Source organism: Prinia subflava, chromosome 12 (assembly GCF_021018805.1).
Source record: "Prinia subflava isolate CZ2003 ecotype Zambia chromosome 12, Cam_Psub_1.2, whole genome shotgun sequence".
In the NCBI taxonomy this organism is placed as follows: Eukaryota; Metazoa; Chordata; class Aves; order Passeriformes; family Cisticolidae; genus Prinia; species Prinia subflava.
In genome coordinates, this window is record NC_086258.1 from 6,744,918 (window position 1) to 6,761,421 (window position 16,504).

The 16,504-nt window shown below is 46.4% G+C and overlaps 1 protein-coding gene across 6 annotated transcripts in view; it reads left to right on the plus strand.

The window, feature by feature from the left end:
• The window catches only part of PRRC2B (proline rich coiled-coil 2B), a 46,055-nt gene that overhangs the window by 7,038 nt on the left and 22,513 nt on the right, over positions 1 to 16,504 (plus strand). For all 6 annotated transcript variants that reach the window (XM_063410190.1, XM_063410189.1, XM_063410193.1 and 3 more), the window contains exons 2-13: positions 6,263 to 6,430; positions 7,339 to 7,516; positions 7,735 to 7,837; positions 8,676 to 8,748; positions 11,401 to 11,544; positions 12,182 to 12,423; positions 12,731 to 12,852; positions 13,305 to 13,447; positions 14,039 to 14,129; positions 14,527 to 14,719; positions 15,086 to 15,401; positions 16,028 to 16,221. In XM_063410190.1, coding sequence (XP_063266260.1) covers positions 6,316 to 6,430; positions 7,339 to 7,516; positions 7,735 to 7,837; positions 8,676 to 8,748; positions 11,401 to 11,544; positions 12,182 to 12,423; positions 12,731 to 12,852; positions 13,305 to 13,447; positions 14,039 to 14,129; positions 14,527 to 14,719; positions 15,086 to 15,401; positions 16,028 to 16,221 — 1,914 coding nt within the window. In that variant the 5' untranslated portion in view covers positions 6,263 to 6,315. The remainder of the gene's footprint in view (positions 1 to 6,262; positions 6,431 to 7,338; positions 7,517 to 7,734; positions 7,838 to 8,675; positions 8,749 to 11,400; positions 11,545 to 12,181; positions 12,424 to 12,730; positions 12,853 to 13,304; positions 13,448 to 14,038; positions 14,130 to 14,526; positions 14,720 to 15,085; positions 15,402 to 16,027; positions 16,222 to 16,504) is intronic.

Below are 16,504 nucleotides of genomic sequence, written 5' to 3' on the forward strand. Positions count from 1 at the left end.
CTTGGTTGTAGGGGAGGCAGAGTGAAAGAGCAACTCTTAAGAGTAAAGATTTGCACTTGAATATGAGCCTTGTTGGGTAGGCAGCTCATGGAGATCACAAGGTCGCTTCCCTTTCCTCTTGTGCCAGAGAGGATCTGGATCTGTTGAGGCCACAGGTGATCCTTGTTGAACTGAGCTGTTTTGTCCTCCCTGGGTTTTGCCTCTGATATGTATAAAGGCAAAGCAATTGGCTCTTTTACTTCAATTTGTGCTGAGCCTTGTCTCCTTTAACACCTTGTGGGCCTGGATGAGAGGGTAAGGAGTGTAATGTTGGTAGCTGGTGCCTGCAGGTTGTTCCACATGAGACACCTTCCTGCTTCCCTGCAGGTTACGAAAGCCCTGCAGCACTTCCTCTTGGGTTGGAGATAAGGTTATACCTTCCTGACAAGCTGGCAGCAGTGGGTCAGTTCCTTCTCTACAGCGAGGGGGGCAGATGGGTGAAACTGGCTGTTTCTCTGGTGGGCTGTTGTAAACAGACACTCCTTTCAAGGAAAGAATTAGCTGCACACCTTGGGTTTTCTGCTGCTTTGAAAAAGAGGGGGAGTTACATGAGCACAGGATCTCATAAGTACTTTCTGTGGGCTGTGGACCAGCCTTCTGACTGGGTTTTTTTTCTCTGTGCCATAGTCTTGCATACTCAGGATGAACTATTTCTTTGTCTGCATCCTCAATTACTGGAGGTCAGGGCTCCTTTCCAGGGTGTGGTATTGTCTGTCCAGCCTGCACAGAAAGGACCACAGAACTCATTAATGTTTTTGTGTAAATACAATTGCACTATTCTCCAGACTCTGGTCTGCTTTATCTCTTTTACAGTAAGTTACAATTCTGGCCTCTCTGGTTGCCTTTGCCTTGCCTGCCTTCCCAGCACTGGAAAAGCTGTTTAGCAGAGAGGTGAATTGTCTGTATTTTAAGGCTAAACCTGACATTGCAAAGACCTGTTTTCTCTAGAATGTGCAGTGCTTCACTGACAGTAGTTGTGATTCCCAGCCTGTTGGTGCATTCAGAAGAGGGGGCAGCAGGTGAACTTGGTGAATGCAGAACTGAGGAAATGAGGACAGGACATCAGATAGGACACACCCTTTCTGTTCCCCTTCCCTGTTGTCATGTTTTACCATGGTCTGTAGAGCTCCACAATGTGGAGTTAATGGTAGATCCACTGCCTCTCCTCTTTGCAGTCCTGCTCCATGTTTCAAATCCCAGGAGGTTTGACTTAGAGCTCTGAGGATGGGGCTGGATAGCAGGCAAGTCCCCTGGCAGAGGACTTCCAACAGTATTGCTTGGCTAACAGCATAACTCTACAACAAATCATGGCAGATGTGATCCTGGTCTCCCATTCCCTGAGCCAAGATTCATGGGAGATGGAGAGAAGCTGGAACTGTGCAGGATTAAAAGAACTGGTACCACCAAATATGCCTATTGAGCTGAGCTAGGAGGGTCCCTCTTGTGAATCAGGAGCTCGGTGATGAGACGTGTTATCTCTTCTCTGCACTGCAGACTCCTGACTTGCTTCTCCCTGTCTGGCAGGATTTGGTGCAATTTTCTGGCGCTACATTTGGTGTTACATCCAGATCTTGGCAGGGCCTTTTTCAGGTGTACCAGCAAATCTTGGCATCTCCCTCTGGAAATAATGCAGTAGAATGACAGCAAGAGGGTTTTTTTGTGGCTTAGACTCTTGCTACAGCCTCTGCCTGCTGCACAGCTCTTCTGCATTGATCCCATTGACTTTGTACTTGGATGCTGATATTCTCCTGTTGCTCCCTGGCTTACTAAGCAATCTCTGCTGGGAACTGAGTGCTCATCTGGTCCCTTCCTGGCTTGGCTCATGATCCCTGCATGGCCCAAACAGGGCTTCTGCAGGATCTAAATGCATCTGACAGCAAGTCCCAGGCAGGTGATGACAGTGTCTCACCAAAGCCCTCCCAGGGGCAGCCAGTGGTGCCTTTCATCGCTGAGGCAGGTGGTGAGTGTTTCACAAATAGGTGGTTCTTGGTGGGACATGTTCCAGAAGTAGTGGTATCTTTGTGTTGACAGATAAATGTTCAGCTATGGAAGTACAAGTAAAATTGACCTGTGTGTGTATTTAAAGAAGAGTGAACATCATTAATCTCCTGTAAAGCTATACTGTGTTTTTTAAAAGGTTTCACATTGCTGGTAACATTAGGAACCACAATGTATTTCAGTTTAATGTAACTCCAGACACTTTTCTCGTCTAAAAGTACTGTTTAGCTTTTTCAACCTGTGAGTTTCTGAACAATTTGTATAAAATTACGTCAGAAATTTTCCTGCTTGTGGAGACAACCCTGTTGATCTGCATGCTGTTGCTTTGTTTTGGTGGCTGCTGCTGTGAAGTGAGCAAGGAGTGAAGAGCTGCAGTAATCAGGACTGTGCTCGGTGTAGAGCTCAGTAGTGTGTGAGTAGCTGAAGTGATTCCTTCTAGTATGTGTGTTACCTTTCATAAATCTGTTTGCCCTGCTCAGCTAAGGCTGGCTGACTTCCAGATACTCAAGCTCCATTGAAGTCTTGTGAATAAAACACCAGCAGCCCAGCCTCCTGCATACATAGATTTGCAAAGAGCTTTGTGGACAATCCTGTTTGTCAGGAGTCCCTGCATTTGACTGTTTCCAGCTCAGGGCTTTCCAGTTGTTACCAGTGCCAGTAACTCAAGGTTTTCACATGGGTTTTTTTGCAGGACAGGCTCGGTAGATTCCTGCTGTAGCTCCAAGACTTGCATGCTTGTAAGTCTAATGTCTTAAAAATATTAAAATGTCACTGTTGTTTTCTGGATTAGAATTTACCCCTTTAAAAGGCAGGTAGACAGGGTCAATACCAAAGAATTGGATCCAGGGTATGATGTGGACATGAGTATGCCTGGGAATTGGAGCTCTCTGCCCAAGTGCTTCTGATGCAGTTATTTGTATCCTGGGATCTCTAATGGGACTGGTCATACTGCAGTATTTTGTGATTGCTCAGACACTCAGTGTTTTGCTGTCTGGTGCTGTCCCTGGATATAATAGGAGACATTGCAAGTCCTGAGAATGAAAAGAGCCACCCTCCATGCTGAAACTGATAGCAAGCCTTCCTCCACAGACCTCTATAAACCCAGAGAAACCTTCCAGAAATACTGGTGATGGATTTTTTATTTCTCTGTAACAGGGGATATTGCTTTCTTCAGGGTCAGCTGCTGGGCACAGGAACCCTGAACACAGGTCAGAGGCTCTGCCGAGGCTGTCAGTTTTCACTTGTCAGCATCAGCATGTGCCTTCTAGTTCCAGCTCTGCTAATAATGAGCATGCAGGCTGGCAGTTTAGTTCTAAATAAACCACGATTTTTATCAGAAATGGCTTTGCTCTTCAAGACTAGAAGGCCTTTATGATCCCTCCTTGGATTCCCTGCTCAGCAGTGTGATGGGAAGATAGTGCAGCGTTGTGCCAGCCTTGGGAGGCTCTGTGCCTCTTTGAAGTGCAGTGAGTGAGCTGGGTGCTGAGTGATCTCCTGGCTGATTCACCTTTGGAGTAGCTGGGATCTGCAGCTGGCAGCAGGGACAGGCTGCAAGGTCCTACCAGTCCAGCAGCTCTGACCCAGCTCGGTGCTGCTGCAGCCTCTTTGCACAGTGACTCTGGAAATTGCTTCACCTCTCCATGGTCTTGCTTTCCCCTTTGGAGCACACACATTACACACAAACAAAGCTCTGTGTTTCACATCTTCAGAGCATTGAAGGAGTTGAAATTTCATTTATTCAGACAGCAGTTTTTGTCTGTCCCAGAAAGTTTGACAAGAGGCTTTATCCCGACATGTCCGCAGTTCCTCTGCTATGAAGTGGTTGTTTATTCTTCCTGAATCCTTTTAATGATAGAAGATGTAATCAAGAGGCAGCTGAGACCCGGTTACATAACTGTTGTCAGGGTTTCTCTTTGGCACCATTGCCCTGTGTGCTGTTTGCACACTGACTTTTAGGAATTCAGGGCTTTTCTGTTAACCAGATAACCCCTGAACCTGATCTGGGTAAGGTGGTTTGTTATTGTTGGGTTATTTTTAAACACCTTCTAATTTTGTTTGGTTTGAGCTTTCTGAACTTCAAAGTAGATTTTACTGCTTTTATTGTGAGGTTGGTACAGAGTTGCCATGGTGTGGATGGGCCCTGAGCCAGGCTCCCTCTACAAGGGGCAATATACCTGTAAGAGCAGGTGACTGTGCCCTTGCCAGCACAGCACCCTCTGCTCCTTGTTCTGCTCTGGGACTCCCCACAACTCTGCCCCTTCAAAAAGCTCATTGTTCTCAGTCCAACTTGTGCTTTCCTGCCAAGTTTATGCTAATCAGCGTGGTTTCTCCCTCTCTTTTATGTCTGTCCTACTAATAAAATACAGTGCAAATGGGTGAGTGAGGGAGGAGCTGTTGTTTTCTTTGGCACATGGTAGGCATCTGAGCAAAGATGAACCAGACTGGAGCCAAAGATCTATTTGCTAATCTGCAGGAAGAGGTGCTTCAAGACTGCCAGCCAGCCCTGTTGTCTCTACAAAGCCTTCATGCTGCAGCCCTGTGTGGTGGTCCGGCAGAAATGCTGTGAGGGGCTTTTTGGGTTGCTCAGTGGTTTTCCTGAGCATCCTGAGGGTGCTGTCATTGAGTGACAAAAACCACTTTTCTTTCTCTCTCCCTGACCACGTAGCACGGAGTCCATGGCTTCTTACTCCTGACAGACATGGTTGAAATCCTGCAGTGCAGGAACAAATGCTGTGTAGTGCTGGGCTTATTGGTCAGACACCTGCTCCCAGCAGCAGCTTTTAGATGGGCTTTACTGGGCCAGTTGCATTTGGCATTCCCAGTCCGGCTCTATCCAGCATGTTCACAGTCTGTGCTTTAATTTGTACATAATGTGTGATGGACTAATCCTCTTACCTGCAAATCGTGTTTGATAAGGCATTGCTGATGGGAATTACAGCCTTTGGTCAGACACAGTTTCTTTCAGAAAGAGTCATTGCTCTCTCCGTTGGAAAAAAGCTTTCAGCTGGCTGAGTTTCAGAAAGTGTGAGGTGTGGGAAGATCCAAGATATGTGTATATGTGTATATATATATATATACACACACACATGTATGTAGTGTTTTGTTACTCCCAACACAGAGTTGAAACCCTAGAATGGGACCTAGCAGATGGTAAAATGAAACTGCCAGCAGTTTTGGGCCTGAAGTAGAGGCTTTACAACAAGAGATCTGGAAATCTAAATTATGTGCGAAAAGGTTAGATGAAGCTCCTAGATTTGAGAAAATTTAGAACAGAATGATGCTTTAAAAAAATGAGAGCTAGGCCCATTGAAAGTAAGCAGAGTGTCTTTTCTGACATAAAAGTTGATGTACAGTGTGAGCATTGCATGTTTGAGCTTCATCCCAGGCTCCAGGAGCCAAAAAGTCAAAGTAAGGAGATTGCCTGCATGATGGGTGTTACTCACAGCATGTTGTGCCAGCAAAGATCAGATTGAAAAAAATTAACAAACCACATCCGTTACAGAAAGGATATTTCAAGCTAAATTATGTTCAAGATGCCAGCAACAGAGGAATGTCATTTTTTGATAACGTGTTTGGAGAATTTGTAGTAGAACAACTGAACTCACAGGCTCAAGAATGTGAATCTGGTACAGTTAAACAGATTTTTTCTGAATCCTTGACTCTTTCATGGCCAGCTGATGGGAAAAGGGGATTTGGAGAAATAGTTCTGTTGCCTTCTAGTGATGCTGTCAAAGCATTAATTGCTGGTGGAACTGTGGCCAGGGTGGAACCATAATCTAAACATTGCAAACCCAGTGCTTCAAGGGGAATGCAACGGTAAATTCCAGTGTGGTATAAGATACAAAGATACAGTGCTTTTCTGGCATTTATGTTTAAAAATCCTTGTGTTTAGCTGCTTATTGTCAGCCTTACTCTATAAAGCAAAGACTTATTGACCCCCCTCTTTTGTGTTCTCATACTTAAAGAATATCACTTCTTTCAGCACTGGAGTGGCAGGAAAAATGATACCATGAGAAGTGTGTTCCTGCAGATCTTCTCATTCAGTTTGTGACTCTTAAAGCCCAAAACCTTCTTGTGACTAAAGAGGAGGGAGTTAAAACTTGTGACTTGGTGTGTGTGCTCACTGACTGTGTTCAGTTCCTTCTGTTGTGTGTGTTCTGTGTTTTGCTTGTCCGTGGCTGGCAAATCCATTTGATGGGTTTTTCTGGTTCTCTTCCATTAAAAGGCAGATCAGGAGCGGCGCAGAGAAATTTCCTTACTAGATGACATTTCATCGCAATGTCCGATCGTTTGGGGCAAATAACCAAGGGAAAGGATGGGAAAAGCAAGTACTCGACTCTCAGCCTGTTTGATAAGTATAAAGGAAAGTCAATAGAAGCTATCAGAACTACAGGTAAGAAACACCTCCAGAAAGCTCCTCTTGATGTCTTCCAACAGTATTGTTGCAGAGCTCATTTGGGTTTTTGGCCCTGTGGGACACAGCTGGGTTGCAGTGTTGGTGCAGGTGTCAGAGCCTGTGTTTCATTAAGACCTAGAGGAAAATGTCCATGGCTCTTTGTGCTGCTGTTGTTGTGTAGACATAGAGGAATTACACAGGACAGCTGCAGGCTCTTGGCCATTTTGCTTAGTCTGTGTCCTTGCTGCAGAGTGGGCCAGTAGCAAACTTGAGTGGAAGCTTTACCAGGGCCTTAGGCTGTGCCAGGGCGGGGCATCTGAGCTGACTGAAGTGCCTTAATCTGATCAGATCTTGGGTGAGGTGAGAGTCAAGGACTGAAGACCACTGGAAAAGAATCTGAGTAGGTTTTGCAGCAGTATAAAAAAGTATACAGTGGGTTCAAAAAAATGACCTTGCCTGGACTGGCTCTGGATTGGTGTGAGAATAGAAAACAGAAAATAAAATACTTCCCTAATAAATGTGGTCTGGTGGATAGAGCTGGAAAATTGAGACCTTGGGATTCCCAGGTTAGGTCACCTGTTTGTCTGCTAAGAGGTGACTTGGGTGGCCATTTCCTCAAGCTGTAAAAAGGTGGTACTGCTTCTCCTTGGTGAGATGAAAGAGCTACCTGTGCAAATCCTCCTAAAAGACTCTGAGCACTTTGTTAGGGAGAATGATTTTTCTCCCTCCCTGTTTGCCAGCTGCTACAACAGACGGCTGCATCTGTGGTCCTGTGGGAAACAACCTGTGTGTTGACATAGCTGCAGCACTTCTGTTGGGGCTGTACCCAGCCACAGCTTCCTAATTAAGGTTACTTATCTAGCAGGGTACAGCCCTCTGACCTGCTGCTGTTCCTTTGTCACCAGTTATTCCTAGACATGGCTTACAGAGTCTTGGGAAAGTTGCTGCTGCCCGGCGCATGCCACCTCCTGCAAATTTGCCTAGCTTGAAGTCTGAGAACAAAGGAAACGACCCCAACATCATTATAGTACCCAAGGACGGTACAGGATGGGCAAACAAGCAGGATCAGCCAGACCAAAAGAGGTGGGTAGAGTGAATTTTTGGTAAGTTTTGGCAGGCAGGCAGCAGTGGTTGTGCACTACTGTGTTTGGTGTCAGACCTCACAGCGATCAGTTCTCTGTTCTCTGTGGCAACATAGAGCTGATGTCTTGACTTGATCTTTTAGCAACTGCCATATTGTGCCAGTTGTTGTTTTCCTGCCATCCTTCCCCTTTGGTCTCATCTGTGCTGTCTCTGCTCAGTTCCAGTGCGACGGCTGCACAGCTGCAGGAGTCGCTGCCGCAGCAGGGTTTGCAGAAATCTGTCTCCAATTTACAGAAGCCGACACAGTCAATCAGTCAGGAGGTAGGTACCAGCAATCCCTGACTGCCACCCTCCTTCCCCTGTCCCCAGGCAGCTCGAGGGCTTTAATTGCCTGTGTTGGAGGAAAAAGCTCCTGTATAATCAGTTGTTGTGGAGGTGACCCTCTTGAGTCCAAGCACAGGAGCATTGTGCTGCAGTTACAGAAGTAACATACACAGAAATATATTTCTCAAATGTGTGCAGCAAGTGTAGTTGCAGTCTAGGAAAAAATGGCTGGAATGTGGGATGGCTGGTTAGCACTTCTAAACTATTCTGCTTCTGGTCATGTGGGAGAAGTAGCCAGTGTTAGGACCTGAAAAAGCTACTTGGGAGTGAGAAGGTGTCTCAGACAGTGAAAGGACCTGGCCCCCCATGTGTTGCAAATTTCACACTTTTGGTTTGAAAAAGATTCCCAGCCCTCGAGGTTCAAGGAAATCAGGACAAGAGTATGTTTTGAAGAGAAGAGTGGTTAATGCATGAGGAAGTAGGGTGGCCTTCAAGGTGAGGTGTAGCATGGATCAAATCTGGGAGTTTAAGAAGACCGTTCAGGAAAGTGCAGGAGAAAAAAAGAAAAGCTTGGAGAAAGTACAAGCTGAGAAAGTAGTTGGTGAAAATGGGCAGAGGAGACATTAGGGCAGAGCAGAGGATTTTTACTGTAGCATTGTAGTACACTGGAGTGGGGAACAGCTGAGTGTAGCCCCAGCTTGAAGCTGTGGAGACCTGTGGTATCTGGGTCATCTGGAGGTCTGAACCATAGCAGGTGCCAGCCAGGAAATGAGAAACAGTCATGAATCTTAACTGATCCATGTTGAGGTTTCTTTTTGCTTTGTTTTGTTTTCAGAGTACAAATTCAGTGCCAGGTGGACCAAAGTCATGGGCACAGCTGAATGGAAAGCCAGCAGGACAAGAAGGTGGTGAGTATGATAAACAGAACTGGTCTGTGCCTGCTTTTCCCAGACAGGCATGAGATGGAGTGGACTCTCCTGCCCTCCCTGTCAGCCTGGTGCAGAATGGGAGTGAGGCCTCCTGAGCCCTATTTCCAATTTTTGGTGTGTGTTGCTGGAATGATGCAGCTGAGTCAGTTCAGGGCTGCCAGCACAAGGCATGGCTTGAACAGAAAGTGTCTCATGGCCACATGGAACCAGAGCAAATCATGTTCTTGGGATGCAGCAGGGAGTTCTGGAAGGGGAAGGTTCTGAAGGAGAAAGGAAACATTTGCCCCCATCATGAGCATCTTTAGTAAGCCCAGAGCAGTGTGTAACAAAGGTGCAGTAAACACTGTGAAATAGGAAAGGGATTGGTTTAGAAGAGAAGAAGGAGAAGGGACATTGGACAGGGGAAATATAGGCATCTCCATGGGCAGTAGTAAGGGGATCTTCGTCTAACTGGGTAGTCAGAAGTGAGGCTGGAATGTTCTTGTATCCAAGGGAATTGTGGTGTCAGTGGGTGGAAGTGACAGTGCAGCTGCTGCAGGGTGCACTCACACATTGGCTGAGGCCTTGCTGTTAAGTCTCCCTCAGTAACTGTGCTGCTAATGGCTTCTGCTCGACTGAGAATCCTGAAGCAGTGTTAACACGAATTGTGAGTTTAGTTGTCTTCAGATGCATCCATTTCCACCCAGGAGGTGGTTTCCAGCTGCACTGAGTAGTGCCATTAAAACCACAGTGAGAATAACAGCTCAGTTCCACTGTTATAATGTGAACAGGCCTTGAACCATTCACTTGTCAAGTGAAATTGCAGAGAGATTTGTAAGAACTAATACAGCTGCTGATTGTAGGAACAGAGGAGACAAGTTTACCCTGAATTAAATGAGGCCCTTAATGAGAGGGTGTTTCTCAAAGGCTAGGTGTTAAAGCAGAGACTTGTACTTCCCTGGGGCTGGTGGCCAGTGCAAAACTGTCTTGTTTGGTTAATTGGTATTTTCTTGAGTCTTGCTGTGTAGACCTCCTGTACAGTCATTTTGAAATCTGATCATCTATCAATGTTCTTAAAGGATTTTTTGAAAACTCATCCTAGGTCACATTTAACAATATACAGTTCTCAACCCAAGAAAATAGTTGCCTGTGTGGCTAAGAGCAGCTTAATTAGAAGGTAATTGAATCACAGGAGCATCAGAAATCTGTCTGAAAGGATTTCTTAGACCATCGCATGCTTGTACCTCTTCTCTAGTGGCACTGAAAAATTGCTTTTCCTTCTAAGATAACTCAGATATTACAGATGAGGAGGAGAGTCTCTTGCCTTTCGCTCTTTTTAAGTCTTAGAGCTGTAAAATCTCTTTTGGAGGGTGTATCCTGAAGGAATGTGGTCTAATAAATTAATTATGGACTTCTCCATATCTGTGTTTTTGTATGAAGGATATTTGGAGAAGAAAAAAAGGGCACCAAACCTTTTCTCAGTGTGGTGCTGCTTAGGGTAAGAGTATAAATTGTTAATGGCTGCAGTAGTCCTTACCTGGAGGTAAATGTCTCCCCTGAAAGATGCTTGCCTGTGCCATTCTAGTTCAGTAAAAATCAGAACTCTTCAGCAAGTCTTAGCTACTTTGCAATGTATTTAGGCAATGTCCTTCTCAAATATTTTCATCTGTCTAAAACTGAAGGTGTTTTGTGCAGCTGTTGCAGAGTTTTTCCTGGAAATTTCACATGGGAGGTCTTGTGCAGTGTGCAAGTTCCAGAAAATAAAAATGACTTAAACCAATCTGTCTCAGTTCTTCAGGGCAAGGAAGGAGAAAGATAGATGACTCTTGTCAAATCTTCGGTACTCATTCCTGATACTTCTAATATAATTCTGAAATGCTCCTTTTAAGAGAGCTTTAGCCAAGTAACACTAAGAAACAGATCTCAAAAAAAGCATTTCTTTTGATGTGTAATAGTACTGTAATGCTTGTAATTTCCTTTTTTTCAGTGTTATCTTGCCAACAGATATAGAATTGCTGTGTTTTGTGTTCCAGGCAGTGGCTGATCTTTAGAATTGACAGAGAACTGTTGTTCTGGGGTGACTTATGACTCAGCAAGACAATTTGCCAGTGACTAGAAATTGGCCTGATCTGGCCAGTGATCTGCATTTTGAAAACACTGCAGTAGGGAGGAGAGGATAGAACATCTGTCCTTACCTGTGGTGTTTCACTGATACATCAACAGAATTTTTAGCAATAGACTTCCCTGGCAGAGTGAGGTCTGAGGAAAAAGAGTCTGAATAGAAATGTCAAATGCTTGATAGCAGGGTATCATTGATGAGTGATACTGCAGAATTCACATCTCTGCCTCTGTCTGAATTCTGTACTTCACAAAAATAATTGGAAGCTGAGAAAGTTCACTGACATTGTTGAATGTGAGAATTTAAATGAAGATCCCACGTGTGGGAGTGCTGGGTGAGGACATGTGCTGTCGTGTTGGTGACAGTGTCTGAGAGTGTTGGGGATGTGAAGTGAGGTGCTGGTACAGTAGTAATTTGGGTTTAAATATGCCAGCAGCCCAGATTCCCAGGAAACTCATTTCCAGCCTGATCTCATAAGGGAGTTGAAACTGTGGAAAGATCTTCTCTGAGTCCCACACTTGTTTGTCTGACAGGTTCAAGGGCCTCAAGCCGACTGTTATCCTTCTCTCCCGAGGAATTTCCGACGCTGAAAGCAGCTGGCGAGCAGGACAAGGTTGGCAAAGAAAAGGGCGCCTTAGATCCGTCGTATGGGCCAGGACCAAGCCTCCGCCCCCAGAGTGAGTGAGGGATTGTCTTTCTGCCTTTTCCCAGCTCACTAACCCCATTGACTCTGCTTTGGGCAGGGGGTGCCAGTTCACAGTAGTACCAAGAGCTCCTTACTTACATTTCCTTTTATCTTCTTATGAGCTTACATGTGTCAGGCTGCTTAGCAGATGCTCACGGATTGGCGTGTGATTCTGATGTTCTGTGGTCTGGACAGCCAAGTATGGACTGTCATCTACTACACTGTTTAATAAAAATTACTGTGTGATGTTGCAAAGCAGGCCCCTTCCCAGGCTGGGGGAGCCACAGTGAAATTAGTGTGTGGTGTAATGTGGCATGTCTTTGAGTGTTTTTGCATCTAATTGGCCTTAATTCTGCAGGGTAAGGACTGTGGAGATGGGGAGCACTCCTAGGAGTTCAGGTTTATTGGCAAATAAGGACACCACTGGTGCAGCAATTACTTAGTAACAGATGATACTGCTCCTCTCTTAAGAAAATAAACACAGTTGGAAATTTTTCTTGGTCCTTGATATTTTTCTACAACCTTGGAGTTAATTAGGGCTTGACCAGACTACTTGAGATTTCGAGACTTTCTGGCAGAGCGGCTGCCCGCACTTACAAATATTAACATAATTCTTACCTCTTTTCCAGATGTCACCAGTTGGAGGGAGGGCGGTGGGAGGAACGTCACCTCTGCCACATCTCTGACCGCCTCCCCTGCTGAGCTGGGCAGCAAGACCTCGAGCACTGGGGACGGGGCCCCCTCCTCGGCGAGCGCCAGCGATGCCAAGGAGCCGTCCCTGCGCCCAGCCCAGCCTGTCCGCAAAGGGGCCTCGCAGTTCATGGGCAACGTCTACCAGCCACCCACCTACCACGACATGCTGCCTGCTTTTGTGAGTCGTCCTTTCTCCACACCTGTGTCATGTCCTAAGATAACAGGGGGTTGAAGTCAGCTGAGATGTGTTTTCTGGACTCAGTTGGTTGCCAGGGCTTGCTTAGGGATCCTTCTCTTGACATTCAGCCCAAAGAGAAGTTGTCCATTGCCCTCTGGAGCTGGAACAGGAACCATTAGCGTGTGGCCTATTGGGCAGCCAGATGTGAAATGTTTTTCCCCTACCCTGCACATGTTGTAACCTAATCTGGGTAAACCTTCCTGTGGCAAGGAGAAAAACCAGGCTGTTCTGCTTTGCCTCGTTCCAGATGTGTCCACAACAGCCAGCTGAGACCCCTGCACCGCTGGACCGAGGGTCTTTCCCCGTTCCTCAGCTTCGGCTTGAGCCCCGCGTACCTTTCAGACAATTCCAGATGAATGAGCAGGATGGGTAAGGCTGCATTGCTTTCCCACTTGAGAGGCAGGTTCAGGGTGACATGAACCTTACATTAGGCAAGAATTTTTGCCAGGGATGCAGTTGCATGCGTGAAGGTGCAGGCACCAAAGAGGAAATCTGTTTTTTACCCAAAGCATCAGTGTTTTTCTCCAGCTACAACAGCAGCTGAAGTGTTGCAAGGCTGTGAGTATTGTGTATCTGAAGAGCAGGTGGATGTGGAAATTGGTGTATTCCTGGACTTTGACGGGTTGCAGTTCTCATCTGTAAGTTCTAGGAAGTAGGTACCAGGTAGAGAAGGGAAAGAAGCTGCTGGACAGGGAGAGAAACTCAGATGCATTGTACATAAGTGCGTAGTAGAAAAGGACTGGTTCAGTGCTACAAACTCAGCTCTGCGTTCTTTGATTCTCTTTTTTGCTGTTTCTGACCAATTCTGTGTTTTCCCCCAGAAAAGAGAACAGGCTCAGCCTGTCTCGCCCAGCACGCCCACTTCGGCCACAGATGGAGCGAGTGCCCCGGCCCACCATCATCAATGCAGAGAACCTGAAGGGGCTGGATGAGCTGGACAACGATGCAGATGATGGATGGGCAGGTAAAGTGCCTTCATGCTTGAGCTTTGTGCAGCTGTGAAGTTTCTGTTGGTGTAAATGATGACACAATGGATCCTTCTGATCCTTCCATCACATTGTGCTCAAGGAACCGGATCTGAAGACTCCTAAGATCTGAAAACACCAAGTACAGCAGGAGGGATAGCACTGTGGGTGCTGGGAGGGAGAGTTAGTCCTGCCTTTTCAGTCAAGGCATTCAGTATCCAAATGGACACAGTCTGGCATGGTGATGTCTCCTTTGCAGCCCCCACTCCCAGGCTGTTTGCTGCTCCTCCCCTGGGACCAGCCCAGCTGTTCAGTGTCGTGTGTCCGCACTGCTCACATCATTTCTCGCCTGATCTAGTTGGAGTTGTCCCTGCTCATGGAGGGAGGTTGCTAGGTGACACTAAAGGTCCCTTCCAACCCAAGCCATTCTGTGATTTCCAGGACCAGTGCTGGACATTTGGCTTTGCAAGTAGTTCATGCCAAGCCTGTGCATCCTGTAAATTAATGCTAAAGGGAGGCATAAGCTTTATCAGGAGGAGGGGCCTGTTTCTTTCCTCTCATAAATCCATTCTCCCTTGCTGCCTTTGTAGGCATTCATGATGAAGTAGATTACTCTGAGAAACTGAAGTTTAGTGAAGATGAAGACGAGGAAGAAACTCTTAAAGATGGACGACAGAAATGGTAAGAAGTCACTCTATTTGTACCTTGTTTCAGTAAAAGTGAGCAATACCAAGTTCTTTAAAACTTGTTCTGAGTGTGGAGTCTTGGTCCTCTGATTTGTTGCTGTGACTTTGTTGATTTTGCTGGACAGTGTTTGAGTGGTCTTCAAGGATGTGTGTAGGTCTAGCAGCTGACTGCCAGTTTACCAGACTATTTTCCTCTTCTTTTCTCACCTTTATCCTGCTGCACTGTAGTGGAGTTGATCCATATGCACCTTAAGAGAAGCACATCACTTGTTCTGGTGGTTTTTTGTGATCTTTCCTTTTTATTAGAGTCAGTTGCCTTTGCCACTTGATCAGGCTGCAAGTGCTTTTTGAGGCAAGCAGCAAATGCAACAATAAAGCTGTTTATGTGACAGGAACAGCTGGGATCCCAGAAGGCAGCGACAGTTGTCCCTGAGCTCTGCAGACAGTGCAGATGCCAAGCACACCTTGGAGGAAGGAAAGAATTGGAATGATTCCGTTGGTTTGTCCCGGCCAGTCCGGAAAGCGCAGGATTCACAGCAGCCTCCGAGGAAGCTGAATGGCTGGAGCTCTGCCTCAGAATACCAGGTAGGTTGAACTCATGTGGGTGAGCTGGAAGCCCATCCCTGTCCTTAAGAGGCCAGGTTTTTTTATTGGAAACGGGATGCTGATGAATTTCTCTATTCTTAGTTTATATCCACCTGGAGAGAAATCTATCTGTATACCACTTCCACTAGGGAAAAGAAATTGAAGCTGGGTCCAGAACAGTGGGATTGTCAGTGAGAAAATGGAGTTACTGAACCAAACAGAAGTAATTCTTCCCAGTGATGGGGATTTGTGCTTGAGGATAGAGGGGAGGGAGTCAGAAGGGGATGTCATCAGCATGGGATGCAGGTCTCAAGATAGAGGAGCTGGCTGGGTCATGCTGATGGAGGAATGTTTTTTCTCTGGCAGAAGCCCGCACTGGGAGGTGTTCTCAGACAGCAGTCCCTCGAGGATAAAGAAGAAAAGGTGCCTGTGAGACAGAAGTTTGTGCACTCTGAGATCTCTGAGGCTGTCGAGAGAGCCAGGAAACGACGGGAGGAGGAGGAGCGGCGAGCCAGGGAGGAGCGCCTGGCAGCTTGCGCTGCAAAGCTCAAGCAACTTGATCAGAAATGCAAACTGGCTCAGAAGAGTGGGGAGACACAGAAACACACAGAGAATGAGGATGTGCGACCTCCCAGCACAGAGAAAAACACTGCACAAGAGAATGGCCATGCTTTCCGTAAAGGTACAGAAACACTCCCTGCCTCTCCCTGTAAAAACTGCTTTTTCTGCCATTGTGCTGATCTCTTACTTGGAATGGGGGAATTCCTGGGAGGGCGTGTTCAGAGGGTTCTTCAGCTGCCCTTGAGAGATCAGCTGCTGTTTGTGTTCTGCAGAGTATTTTGCGCTGTTGACAAAGGTTGATTAAATAAAAAAAAGCTATTAAAATAAATGCAAACTTCTTTAGTTGCCTTTGTCTGTGCTCAGTGAGCTGTGCTAGCAGAGGCCTTGTTGGAATGGGCCTCATGGGTTTCTCATGATTGGATGATAATATTAAGTGCTCATGGCCATAGATCAGAAAACCAGTAAGTGCTGGCAGGTTTAAAGACCAACAGGGGAAAAGGACTTTCTCCCCACTGCTTAAGCAGAAGGCTGATAGCAAGGAAGGATCTCAGAATTTATCATTAAAACAAGATGGACAAAAGCCTCTATAGGGCTGTCAAGGGACAGGATGTGCTATATATGATTGTAGTAAGGTTCAGCCATGCATTGCAGTCAGGACATGGCCACACCTGTGTGTGTTGTGTAGTGGTGGTGCACTCCCAGCTCTGTCATGAGCAGGCTCTTAAGGGCTTGTTTTCTTCTCTGCAGCAACCCCTGAGTTCCACACACAGGATGCCTCTGTTGGCTATCTGGAAGAGGAGAGTCCTGCTCCAGCAGCAGCAGCCCAAAGCAGCAGTGAGGAGGAGCTCAGAGAAGCTCCCTCGCCAGCACAAGAATTTAACAAATACCAGAAGTCTCTTCCCCCACGATTCCAGAGGCAGCAGCAGCAACAACAGCAGCAGGTAAATGGCTCACAACCCATTTTTTGGACCCCCACTAAACCATTGTGTTTGCTCAGTTCTCAACACCATCGGTTTTTGGGCTGGGAGGAGATAAATGGGGTTTACCCTGGCCTTTTTCAGTATTTCTGATCATGGAAATATCCTGTGGGATTGGGTGAAAAAGCTCTGTGTGGGCTGCAGTTTTCCTTGCACCCTGTGATGCTGGAGCTGTTGTGGGTAGGGCTAGACCAGGTTTGTCACTTGCCCGGGAGAAAAATAGAGCGCTGTCAGAAATGTTGACTTG